General features: G+C 44.7%; 1 protein-coding gene across 2 annotated transcripts; it reads right to left on the reverse strand.

Moving 5' to 3' along the window:
- Nucleotides 1–8603: 8603 nt before the first annotated feature.
- On the reverse strand, nucleotides 8604–12793 carry TXNIP (thioredoxin interacting protein). 2 transcript variants are annotated; one of them, XM_063625942.1, is made up of 8 exons: nucleotides 12180–12793; nucleotides 11567–11639; nucleotides 11307–11454; nucleotides 11090–11192; nucleotides 10705–10961; nucleotides 10442–10598; nucleotides 10177–10328; nucleotides 8604–10046 (listed from the first exon to the last, which is right to left on the reverse strand). In XM_063625942.1, exons 1-8 carry the CDS (start codon nucleotides 12427–12429, stop codon nucleotides 10011–10013), a joined length of 1176 nt encoding a protein of 391 aa, XP_063482012.1. In that variant the 5' UTR covers nucleotides 12430–12793; the 3' UTR covers nucleotides 8604–10010. The 2 variants fall into 2 exon arrangements, with proteins under 2 accessions (XP_063482012.1, XP_063482011.1); XM_063625941.1 differs by having other exon boundaries at nucleotides 8604–10328; nucleotides 12180–12739.
- Between the last annotated feature and the right edge of the window lie 470 nt (nucleotides 12794–13263).

The raw sequence follows: 13263 nt of genomic DNA on the forward strand, positions 1-13263 counted from the left end.
GAGCCTGCCTAGCCCCTTCAGCTCCAGCTGATTAATGCCATGAAAGAATGTGACTCAGTGTTACCAAATATGATTGCTTTTTAAGAGACACCAGAATGGCAGATGTTAGTGAAATCTGATTTTTAAATGTTTACAACCGATTCAAATGTTTAGGAAAGGAAATACAGGTTTATTTATTTATTTATAATTTTTTTTTGAGACGGAGTTTCACTCTTGTTGTGCAGGCTGGAGTGCAATGGTGTGATCTCGGCTAACTGCAACCTCCGCCTGCCGAGTTCAAGCAATTCCCCTGCCTCAGCCTCCTGACTAGCTGGGATTACAGGCATGTGCCACCACGCCCAACTAATTTGTATTTTTAGTAGAGACGGGGTTTCGCCGTGTTGGTCAGGCTGGTCTCGAACTCCTGACCTCAGGTAATTTGCCCGCCTCAGACTCCCAAAGTGCTGAGATTACAGGTGTGAGCCACCGCGCCCAGCCGGAAATATGGGTTTCTAAATGTCTGCAAGCTGGTTTGGCCTATGGGCCCTGGATTTGCTCCCTTTGGCCTAGTGTTTCCTCCAGCTTTGCTTAGGTTCATCATCAGCTAAAATCAAGACAAAAGAAGAGAAACATGAATCACAGTGTGATCTCCCTTCCCTAAGTCCATCTCCCCACCAGCTTCCCATCAATCTTGGAGCACTTATGTCAGGGATTTTCTCCTCCACCCACAAAGCAGGGTGGGCAGTATCAGAAATGGTGTTGAGATACAGGAAAGAACAAGAGGAAAGAAGGAAGCAGTCTTTGGATATAGAAGGGTATTCAGTTTAAAGGGTATTCACCAAGGGAAGATGGAACCCCAAATAGGGAATTATCATAATTTTTGTCTCTTCTTCCTCACTTTCATTCCTAACCTCCAGGCCTCCCTCACAGTCAAAAAGATATTCTGAACTTGCTAATGACCGACCTCTCTCCCAGCCCTTCCACCTCCCAGGTGACCTAATTTTCCCAAACCAGAGATAGCAGATGTTGCCTTGTCAGACTTGGTCACCATTTCCAACCTCTCTGACCTTCACGATCATTTCTTCTACTTTCCAAAAGTATGTGAAGCACAGGCCTGGGCTTGCATGGTGTCAAATTCTGTTCCCAAGAGTTGGGGGCAGTGGGATGCAAGAGTTTGCAGGAGAGTTTGGAGCTGTCCTGTGGGACAACTTGAGGAGAGAGAACTGCAGAGAAGCCTCTGAGTACTAGAGGCAGAGCTACACCTATCTCCAGGGGAAACAAAGGAGCCATTGGCCCCTGCCCAACCACCCTCTTCCTGATCTACAGGAATCCGGAGGTAAAACAGAAACCAGAGTTTCCTCACAGTTGGAAGGTGAAGCAAGCATGAAAGACAGGGAATAAAGAGAAATGCAAAAGCAGGAGACAAAGGATTAAACCTGAGTCTGGCTAGATGAAGGAGGAAGTCAGAATCTGAAGTGGAGAGGGAGGGATCTTTAGCCATAGAACCATATAAGGGAAGCACAAATGTTGGCCAGGCGCGGTGGCTCACGCCTGTGATCCCAGCACTTTGGGTGGCCAAGGCAGGCAGATCTATAGTGAAACACCGTATCTACTAGAAATACAAAAATTAGCCAGGCGTGGTAGTGGGCACCTATAATCCCAGCTACTCAGGAGGCTGAGACAGGAGAATCACTTGAACCCGGGAGGCGGAGGAGCAGTAAGCCGAGATGGCGCCATTGCACTCCAGCCTGGTGACAGAGTGCGACTCGTCTCTTAAAAAAAAAAAAAAAGCCGGGCGCCGTGGCTCACGCTTGTAATCCTAGCACTTTGGGAGGCCGAGGCGGGCGGATCACGAGGTCAGGAGATCGAGACCACGGTGAAACCCCGTCTCTACTAAAAAAAAAAAAAAAAAAAAAAAAAAATTAGCCGGGCGTGGTGGCGGGCGCCTGTAGTCCCAGCTACTGGGAGAGGCTGAGGCGGGAGAATGGCGTGAACCCAGGAGGCGGAGCTTGCAGGGAGCCGAGATTGCGCCACTGCACTCCAGCCTGGGCGACAGAGCGAGACTCCATCTCAAAAAAAAATAATAATAATAAAATAAAAAAAATAAAAAAAGGGAAGCACAGTTCTCATGCCCCTGAATACCTCCTACCCTCTCAGCAGCTGAAATCCTTGCTCTATCCATCTGTCCAAGAGGTTAAAAATATCCAAGCTGGGAACCTAGCCAGACATTTCCAAGAACCTGTTTACTGACCATTTGATTAACTTTGATTGTCAGCAACTTCATAGCCCAACAAGGACTGAGAATGGACCTTGCCTAACATCTCAGGACTCAGGGCACATGGAATTCACAATCCTGTCCCTTTGTTTTCCTTGTCTTTCTCCCATCACTCTGTTGCCTGGAGATGACCAATCAATTGATAGTCAAAGTCTGTTCATTCTTTTCTCCTTACATAACAGGCCCAGCAGAGAGTAGGGAAGGGTCAAGCAAAGGGAAAGGTCAGGACAGAACAGGAATAGCCTAAATAGGCTAAACTGGGCCTCATCCGTGGGCTCATCTCCACTGACCTTTGTGCTACTCAGTCTAGTCCACCTCATGGAAAAAAATCAAATGGAATGCAATGCCTTGAAAGAAAAAGTCTGGAAGACCTGTGGCATCACATTGTATATCCAGTACTCTCTGTTCCTCAGTTTATCACTCCAAATGGTGGGAAGCTTTTCTTTGGAGTTGTGTACTGAAAAGTTAAGAAAGTTCAAATAATTTTTAGAAGGTTACAGGGTTTAATCCACAGGCTTGTAAAGCATACTGGGACTGTGAAAAAGAACACCCCAAGGCCAAGTGGGTGCTGTGGCTCACTCCTGTAATCCAAGCACTTTGGGAGGCTGAGGCAGGCAGATAGCTTGAGTCGAACTGTCTGGAGTTCGAGACCAGCCTGGGTAACATGGTGAAATCTCACCTCAGCTAAAAATAAAAAAATTAGCCAAACATGGTGGTGCATGCCTGTAATCCCAGCTACTTGGGTGGCTGAGGCAAGATAATTTCTTGAACCCAGGAGGAGGAGGTTGCTGAGATCGCCCCACTCCGCTCTAGCCTGGGTGATGGAGTGAGACTCTGTCTCAAAAAAGAAAAAAAAGAAAGAAAGAAAGAAAGAAAGAAAGAAAGAAAGAAAGAAAGAAAATTATTCAAGGGGGTAATGAGGGATATGTCTCTTCTTTTATTTTAGATAACAATCACTTATGTGGCATTGTTCTAACTTTTTACATATATTTTTAAATTTCTCACAATCTTCTGAGGTAGGCATTATTATTATCTCCCATTTTATAAATGAACAAACTGTCACATAGAAAGGTTTAAACAAGTTGCCCAAGGTCACATAGCTGGTTAAATGGTAGAAGTAAGATCTTAATTTAGATAGTTTGGCTTCAGGGTCCACGTGCTTAACTACTATACTATGCTATTTTTTCTTCCTTTTCCTTTCCTTTTCTTTTTTCTTTTTTTTTTGTTTTTGAGACAGAGTCTCGCTCTGTCACTCAGGTGCTGGAGTGCAGTGGCGTGATCTCTGCTCACTGCAAACTCCCTCTCCGGGGTTCAAGTAATTCTCCTGCCTCAGCCTCCCAAGTAGTTGGGACTACAGGCGTGCACCACCTCATTTGGCTAATTTTTTGTATTTTTAGTAGAGATGGGGTTTCACCATGTTGGCCAGGCTGGTCTCGAACTCCTGACCTCAGGTGATCCACCCACCTTGGCTCCCAAAGTGCTGGGATTACAGGCGTGAGCCACCGTGCCCGGCCTATTTTTTTCTTAATAGTATAGGAAGACTAATCTTTGGACTTTTTCCGGGTTCTAGACTTACCTATTGAGCCAGGACCTGCAGCCCTGGATCTTTAGCTCTCTGAAAAGGAGTGTTTCAGCTTATGAAATGGAGGTCGATGTGAGGTCATAACAGAGAAAGGACAAAAAAACTTCCCATCCCCCATACCCAAACTATTGAGGCCAGGATGCCTGGGGCAGGGACTTGTGATCATTGGAAGGTCAGTAAAATATTTTCCTTATTTACCTTATGCATTTTATCACCTAGAGGTAGCCCAAGAAAATAATTCTAAGAGGGATCTGTAGTCTGTTGAAAGAATTGGGCCAAGGTTGCATGTGCCTGTAGTCCCAGCTACACGGGAGGCTGAGTAGGGGGAATCCCTTGAGGCTATGAGTTCAAGGTCAGAGTTTGCTATGATTGTGCCTGTGAATAGCCACTGCACTCCAACCTGGGCAACATAGTGAGACCCTCTCTCAAAAAGAGAAAAAAGAATTGTGCAAAGGTCACTCCTTGACTCCACTTCATGCCCTTCAGCTCTTGTGTGATTGTTTTTTGCTGAACATGTGCTTTGTCAGATCCTCCCCTCCACATTTTTCCTACCCAGTGCCTCAACCCAAGTTAGATCCTTGTGTTTCCAGTCTGTTCAGAGGTATCAATCAAGGCAGCCAACGACTCCGGTTGTTGAAGTACCTGTTTTTTGTTTTGTTTTGTTTTGAGAAGGAGTCTCTCTCTGTCTCCCAGGCTGGAGTGCAGTGGGCGATCGTGGCTCACTGCAATGTCTTGCCTCCTGGGCTCAAGCGATTCTCCTGCCTCAGCCTCCCAAGTAGCTGGGACTACAGGTCCCTGCCATGCCCGGCTAATTTTTTATATTTTTAGTAGAGGCGGGGTTTCACCATGTTGGCCAGGCTGGTCTCGAACTCCTGACCTCAAATGATCCACCCACCTCGGCCTCCCAAAATGCTGAGATTACAGGCATGAGCCACAGCACCCGGCCCCTTTTTCTTGTTAATTTTATTTTCTTGACTTTTTCTCTCTTTAGGTAGTTTTCTTTTTTACTTCTCTCAGCTCTGAATAGATGATACTCAGAACCACATCTCCTCTAATGATTGTACATGGAGGTCGTAGCTACTTAAAAATTAAAAGGCATGTGAGAAGAGGATAGGCAAAGAAGACCCAAAATATTCACACACTTAAGTGGGGAAATAGCTAGGCCACTCCCCAAGGAAGTGGACTGAAGCAAGCCTGTACGCAGAAAATGTCCTGGTGTAAGGTAGAAATTGTATACACAAGGCAAAAAGAAGTAGAGCGGAGTTTTTGTGCTGTAAGAGAAGGATAGGTTTCCTCTGGGGGAACAACTCTAGCTGCTTACTCCCTTAGATTTTGATGTGGTATTCAATATGGCAGTCACTAGTCACTAGTTACATATGTGACAGTCACTAGTCACACAAAGCTAAAGTTTAATTGAATTAAACAAAATTGGGCCGGGCATGGTAATCCCAGCACTTTGGGAGGCTGAGATGGGCGGATCACCTGAGGTCGGGAGTTCAAGACCAGCCTGAGCAACATAGAGAAACCCCGTCTCTACTAAAAATACAAAATTAGCCACGTGTGATAACACAAGCCTGTAATCCCAGCTACTTGGGAGGCTGAGGCAGGAGAATCGCTGAACCCAGGAGGTGGAGGTTGCAGTGAGCCGAGATTGCGCCATTGCACTCCAGCCTGGGCAACGAGAGAAACTCCATCTCAAAAAATAAATAAATAAATAAATAAATAAAATAAACAATTAAACATAATTAAAAATTCAGTTACAGGCTGGGCACAGTGGCTCACACCTGTAATCCTAGCACTTTGGGAGGCCGAGGTGGGAGGATCGCTTGAGCCCAGGAGTTTGAGACCAGCCTGGGCAACATGGCAAAACCTCATCTCTATGAAAAATACAAAAATTAGTTGGGCTTGGTGGCATGCACCTGTAGTTCCAGCTACTAGGGGTCTAAGATGGGAAATCACTTGACCCTGAGAGGTGGAGGCTGCAGTGAGCAGAGATCATGCCACTGCACTCCAGCCTGGGAGACAAAGCAAGACCCTGTTTCTAAAAAAAAAAAAAAAAAAAAATGTGTGCACAGCACTTTGGGAGGCTAAAGTGGGCAGATTGCTTGAGCCTAGGAGTTCAAGACCAGCCTGGACAACATGGTGAAAACCTGTCTCTACAAAAAATACAAAAAATTAGCTGGGCATGGTGGCATGTGCCTGTAGTTCTAGCTGCTTGGGAGGCTGAGGTGGGAGAATCACCTGAGCTTGGGAGGTCAAAGCTGCAGTGAGCCAAGATTGTGCCACTGCACTCAAGCCTGGGAGACAGAATGAGACCCTATCTAAAAAAAAAAAAAAAAAAAAAAGATAAGAAAAAAAATCAGTTTATCAGTCACAGTAGCCACATTTCAGGGCTAGTGGCTACTGTATTGAACATTTCCATCGTCATAGAAAGTTCTATTTGGACAGCTGGATAAAGGATATTAAGGGTATCTGGAGGAGATGCCCATGTTCTGGCCCTTCCAGGATCAGATCTCTTTTTTTTTTTTTTGAGATAGTCTTGCTCTGTCGCCCAGGCTGGAGTGCAGTGGTGCAGTCTGGGCTCACTGCAACCTCCACCTCCTGGGTTCAAGTGATTCTCCTTCCTCACCCTCCTGAGTAGCTGCGATTACAGGCATAAGCCACTGCGCCTGGCCCTAGGATCAGATCTCTAAAAGGCCTTGGGTATAAAGTTATCTATCCTTTCAAAGCCATCCCTCTTCTCATATTGGGTACTGGCAGCCCAACTGTGCACACAAACAACCAGGCTCATGTACTCCATGGTCTCTCCATTCCTTTGTACTGCTCTCTGGCCTGCTCTTGTCATTGCTTCACCCCTCTAGTCCCTGGAAAACAAGCTACAGAAAAAACTTTTCCATCAACTTTGACCTAATTTCCTGGTCACAGATTTGAAGGAGAGGAGCCACTAAATTCTTGAACAGGTGAGAAAGGGGTGGAGAGTTCAGGTGGAAGTCACCCTGGCAATAGGGAGAAATAGAGACTGACACTTTGGTAATGAAAGAGAGACAAAGAGAGGGAGGACAGTGCTGTGGAAAATGAAAGATAAACGAAAAATGAAGATTGAAATGGAAAAGGATCTTTTAAATCTCACTTTGTGTTAAGTTCACATTGATTTTAGTTTGCTTATTATTTATTTATGAGACAAAATCTGTCCCCAAGGCTGGAGTGCAAGTGGTGCAATCATAGCTCACTGTAACCTAGAACTTCTGGGCTTGAATGATCCTCTTGCCTCAGCCTCGTGAATAGCTAGGGCTACAACACTCCACATTGATTTCACGTAGAATTTCCAGGAGCCTGTTATTTGGAATTAGTTTGTGGAAGTCCTCAGAAAAACCAATTCCCAAATAAGGGCCAGGACCAGATCTGTGCAAATATTTAAATTGGCCATCCCAGCGTTTCTCACCTGTCAGTTCTTTAGGAATGAAAATCACTGCCGGGCGCCGTGGCTCACACCTGTAATCCCAGCACTTTAGGAGGCTGAGGCAGGTGAATCACGGGCAGTCAGGAGTTCGAGACCAGCCTGGCCAACATGGTGAAACCCCGTCTCTACTAAAAATTAAAAATTAGCTGGGTGTGGTGGCTCATGCCTGTAATCCCAACTACTCAAGAGTCTGAGGTAGCAGAATCACTTGAACCTGGGAGGTGGAGGTTGTATTGAGCCAAGATTGGGCCACTGCACTCCAGCCTGGGAGACAGAGCAAGACTCTATCTCAAATAAATAAATAAATAAATAAATAAAATAAATAAATGAAAATCACACCAATTAAACATGGGATTGTGGTATTACTCTACTACTATTACCCTACAAGGAATAGGAACCACCAAAGCATTCTAAGGGATGAGGGTGGAGTTGAATAGTTAGCAAACATTTACTGAGTTACGTGCTTGGATAGGAACTGTGAAAATAAAAAAATGGTTAGCTGCCTCCAAAGAATTTAATACTCACAACTCTATAACCTCTTAAGTCCTGAAGTTATCCTTGTTAGCATATAAATCAAGTTTACATTGGGAAGAAACCCTATGATAAAACCATATTGTAAAAAAAGGGATCTTCAGCTGGGTGTGGTGTCTCACGCCTGTATTCCCAACTCTTTGGGAGGCCAGGGCCAGCAGATCACTTGAGCCCAGAAGTTTGAGGCCACCCTGGACAACATGGCAAAACCCCAACTCTACAAAAAATAAAAAAATTAGCTGAGCGTAGAAAACACACACACACACAATTAGCTGAATGTAACTGTGTATGCCTGTAGCCCAGCTATGTGGGAGGCGGAGATGGGAGGATCACTTGAGCCCAGGAAGTCAAGGCTGCAGTGAGCTAAGATCATGCTACTACACTCCAGCCTGGGTGAGTGAGACTGTCTCAAAAAAAAAAAAAAAAGGAAACTCCACCTCCACTCTTTTCTTTCAAATTCCCTCATAAACATCATTTCCCTGTATTTCAAGAACCCATGAACTCCAAAACTGAAGGAATTTAGTAATGATTAACTATGGATTTGGAAAACTAGTGTAGACAACCTGAAAATCCCAGTATAGTTTTTCAGTGAATCTGAAACATGCCTCAAACTGTATCCCTCTTCACCTTCTAGCCCCCACTCTGCCGACATTCCTTAGGGTCCATAGGGAGTGTTTTCTCTACAAGGTTTTCATTAGTGTGGATTGTTAAGTAGAGGAAAACTCCTTTAGACACACCTTCTTTCCAAAAACTTCTCCAAAGCCATCTCACAGACATTTTTTTTTCCATTAAAAAAACTTTATTTTTAACAAAGAATATCCCCATCTGGGGTAAAAATATATCTGGTTAAGTACAAAATATAGTCTTTACCATACAAAAAGATATGTAATACAAAAACATGAAACCATCTTCAGCCCACACTTTATGGCTGTAATAACACTCAGGAAAGGGTGGAGCTCAGTGCTCTGACACAGGACAGTGAACAAAGTGCTATGGCTGAGAGTGACTGACCAAGTGCTGGCAGCTGCAGTGAGGGGCCAATATCCCTATCTCCTAACACAGGGCAGGAAAGGAGTTCAAAGGGCTTTTGTGAACACCTGCCCTCTAGTTTCTCATGGCAGTATTTGGAGGTTCTGATCAGTGTTGGGCATCTTGATCGAGTTCCTCCTTGGGTTTGGAGAAGTCACAGTGGGCAAGGCTGACAGCAGCAACCCTTTCACATGATTTGAGTGTTAGAATTATATAATTCTGTACATTGGGGCAATCTCAAAAGTAGTAAAATTTTTTTTTTGTCTTTGGGCTTAACCCTAGAGACATAGATGAACAGTTTGAGCTTACATTTAAGATGGCAGAAGGGGAGAACAAAAAATTTGACAGGAACTAAAGTGCTAAGAACATCACCTTAGAATCAATTCCAAGGACTTGCATGAAGAGAAAAACATCCTCCCGTATGAAAATATTTGCAATAGGAGAACACAGTGCAATAGGCTTCAAAAATGGCTTTTAAGACCTTTGGTGGGGCACAGTTACTACTGCTTTAAAAGCCAGGTTAAAGTATACTCTAAGCAAAGATGACCGTAGAGCAGCTAGCTTCCTTTTTTATAATCACAGGGAAAGCTCTCTCCAATGTCCATCAAATCAGCTCTAAAAGGTTTTTCTTTTTTTTCCTACAAGTGCACAAAGGGGAACACTGATTTTAAGAACCTCCTTTTCCCAAGGTTTTGGCCACAATTTCCCTTTTAATCTTCCTAGTTTGCTAAATTGGCTCTTCTCCACATGATACATAAGTTCAAGGTCCAAAGTTGTTATCACAATTTACAAAGGCCTCCAAAAAACCTTGAAAAGCTTATGCCAGGAGGCCATTTTTACCTGACCCGAAACTACTGTAAAGGCCTCAATTTTCAAGGAGATCTGAGAAAATGGATGGGCCTGAGTTTTTCTAGTTGTTTTTAAACCCATCCAACAAACACCCCTGTATCACAACATCGGCGCTGGCTGAGGATGAGTCCGCATCCTTTAAAGCCCAGGAGATTGCCTGCTGACCACCTCCTACATTAGGAAGTCAGAGGCTAAGGTGGATCCACACTCCATTACAGAGACTGTTGAGTCTCTGAAAAAGTGAGTGTCCAGAAGAGAGACAAAAAGAAACAAGTAGGTAAAGCTGCTTCTTTTCTTCCACATGCTCACTGCACATTGTTGTTGAGGAGGGAGGGATCCACCTAAAGGAAGAAACAGACTACTTCAGTTGAGGTAAGAACTAAAAAGAACAAACCAGTTTAGCAATCCATCTAAGTCAACTTCTTATAGAAAGCTTAGGACAAATTTAACAGTAAAGATGACAATTCTCACCTCAGTATAAGTAGGTGGTGGCATGAACTTGAACTCAGGGGCATACATAAAGATAGGGCTGTCTTGAGAGCCATCCATGTCATCTAGCAGAGGAGTGGTGGGGCTCTCCAATCGGTGATCTTCAGGAATGATATCCATATAGCAGGGAGGAGCTAGAAAAGAAAATATGGCCACATAGGAAGCCTGCCCAAGAAATGCTGGACCATCACAATTTTACAAACCCACGTAGACCAGAAAGGAAGAAAAGACATTAGGTCTGGCTCACCTTCTGGGGTATCAGGGATGTTCAGATCTATCCAACTCATCTCAGAGCTGGTTCGGCTGGCCATGCTGGATGTTCTGCTGCTTAGACCTGATCTGCTGCCAATTACCAGGGGCAGGTCAAGGATGACCTTCTTGGATCCAGGAACGCTAACATAGATCTAGAAAGGAAGATGGCAGTTTGTTAGACCAGAGGTCTGGAGAAACAAGACAGTTGTGGTAACAGATGAACAATTTCTCTGCTGAAGCCACCCTGCATCTACCTACCAGTAAGGAATATTCAACTCGAAGGATGTTGCAGCCCAGGATAGAAGGCCTGATCTTCTGCACCCGAAGGCTCTTGCCACGCCATGATGCACATGTCCCTGAGATAATATGATTGCCTCTGACTGATGACAACTTCTGAGTCAGCACCTTGGTCTGGCCATTGGCAAGGTAGGTGTGGCGGGCCACAATGGCAGCTTTGGGGACCACAATTCGGGAACATGTATTCTCAAAGTCAGCATGGATGGAAATCTCATCACCTAGCAACGAGAAAGATGAAAACTTACTAACCGATACTCAGTATAATGACACTTCCTCTACCCCAGTCCCATGCCCTTGCACCTAAACCCAGTTCCTGTTATAATTGCCATAAGCACTAGGATTTTACCTTCACAGAATCCTTTTCTGTCAATTCGAGCAGAGACAGACACTCGCCCATCAGGAATGAACATGCAGGAAACTTTCTTTTCCTTTTTAGCAGACACAGGTGCCTATGTAGAGAAGGGGACAAAAAGGTGTTTTGAGATGCTTCCATCTAATTCCCAAGACGTCTGATTTATCATCCCCATGACCCAGGAGAATAGAATCTTTAAAATGAATCTCACCATTAAATCAGGGGTATTGACATCCACCAGATCCACTACTTCAAAGTTTTTCTTTGTCTCTTGAGTTGGCTGGCTCGGGCGGTCAAGAAAAGCCTTTACCCAGTAGTCTACACACCCATATTTTCCTTTGAAGGATGTTCCCAGAGGCCTGTGTCAAGAAAATGAAAATTTTAAAACGCTCTCCAAGAACAGTAAGTGATCAAAGGAGGGCAAGATATTTTAGACAGAAAAGTTCAAAGGTGCATTTAGCTGATATTTACCCCTGAGGAAGCTCAAAGCCGAACTTGTACTCATATTTGTTTCCAGGTCTCATGATCACCATCTCATTCTCACCTGAAGGGAAAGAAAATCGAGTAGCCATTAGGCTTCCTGTTACACTTAAAATGCATCTGTGTGATAATGAATGCTTGGGTGGCATGCAAGGTATTGAAGTACCCCCAGTTTCATCCCATATATGTATACTTTTAATCATCCCACATTGTTCTTAAAGCGAAATTCTGATGTATTTTGTTGGGCAGCAAGTTGCCAAGCCCTGCAATGCTGAAAGATTCACCCAGGACAGTTCTCTACTAACATCTCACACAGGAAGTAGACAAAGAATAAGCAACTTATGCACACATAAGACTTTAACTACCCGAAGCAACGCCCCTCAGGATCACCTTTAGGACACAGACCATAAAAAACTGTACAAATCACCCCTTTTTTTTTTTGGTGGGTGGGGGGAGAATGTCTGCAGATTAAAACAGAAAAAAGGAAGCAACACCACGTAATTCAAACCACTCAAACTGAGCAATTTAAAACATTTCGTACAGGTTTTGTGTATTCAATTCTCTAATTAGCTTTCACCCTCCAGCAACGAATTGGGCCGCCTACCTGTTGCGTGGTCTTCCAGAAGAAGCGTGTCTTCATAGCGCAGATACTCCGAAGTCTGTTTGCACTGCTGGGATCCCTGCATCCAAAGCACTTTAGCCACTCCGCAAGCCAGGATCCTAACGGCTTTGACACGAGTAACTTCACACACCTCCACTATCACCCGGCCAGCCACCTTCTCGCCACTGCCGTACACCTTTTCAGGGTCGTTAAAGACCACCTCAAAAGACTTGATCTTCTTGAACATCACCATAATGGAACTGAGTTAGTTTAAGAGTTAGAAATGACGGTGGAAGAAAAAAAAAAGGCTCCAAATCGAGGAAACTCCTTTGCAAAAAATTATTTCACTCTTTCTAAGGAATGAAGGTATTAAACAGTTCGAGCCTAAAAATAAGATTTAAACAAATGAATATTAACTACCAGATTTTCGAAAAGGCATCCAAAAAATTTACGCCGCTGGTTATACTAAGCGATTTCAGAGAAAAAAAACCCTCTTCCCCCCAATTGCTGGAGAAAAGATCCGATCTCCGCAAGCACTCCTTTAGAGAGAAAGAGAGGTTAGTTTCACGCCTGAGGCGGAAACGTCTCTATATAGTAGCCCGGGCCAGAAGAGCCACGCGAGCGCTGGCCCGGAGGCTCGTGCTGCCCTCGTGCACATCCCTCCCATTGGCTGCCCGGCCCTTGTTTACCAGGAGCCCGACCAATCAGTGAGATCGCTGAGGCGCGTGGACACAGTGTGCTCCTGGCGGGGAAAATGGTTGTTGTGCTCTGGAGCGGCGCAGGGAGGGGGGAAGCAGAGGAAGGAGGGGAAGGAGGGGAAGGAGGGGAAGGAGGGGGCTGTTGAGCGTCTTCCCCCGGGTCCAGTGGAAGGAGGATCCCACTGACCCTAAAACCTAGCCAGGGCGACAGGCCATCGGAGGGCGGGTGTGGACGTTTCTGGTCTGAAAGCGGTGTTTTGAGGTAAAAGGAAAATGTGCTTATGAGGGAATTTCATGCCTAGTCTTAGCCAGTGCAATTACTTTAGAACCTGTCGTTTATTCCTGGCTCATAAATAGCAAGTGTGTGAAAATCGCATAGCTCCAAGAAT

Source organism: Symphalangus syndactylus, chromosome 12, assembly GCF_028878055.3.
Source record: "Symphalangus syndactylus isolate Jambi chromosome 12, NHGRI_mSymSyn1-v2.1_pri, whole genome shotgun sequence".
In the NCBI taxonomy this organism is placed as follows: Eukaryota; Metazoa; Chordata; class Mammalia; order Primates; family Hylobatidae; genus Symphalangus; species Symphalangus syndactylus.

What these genes read in the sequence shown, in the direction of transcription:
- TXNIP (XM_063625941.1), bottom strand. Translation starts at nt 12,429, where the DNA reads ATGGTGATGTTCAAGAAGATCAAGTCTTTTGAGGTGGTCTTTAACGAC. An exon ending in GGCTTTGAGCTTCCTCAGGG is followed by an intron (nt 11,455 to 11,566) that starts GTAAATATCAGC and finishes TTCTTGACACAG; the next exon opens with GCCTCTGGGAACATCCTTCA. An exon ending in GAGTTGAATATTCCTTACTG is followed by an intron (nt 10,599 to 10,704) that starts GTAGGTAGATGC and finishes CTTCCTTTCTAG; the next exon opens with ATCTATGTTAGCGTTCCTGG.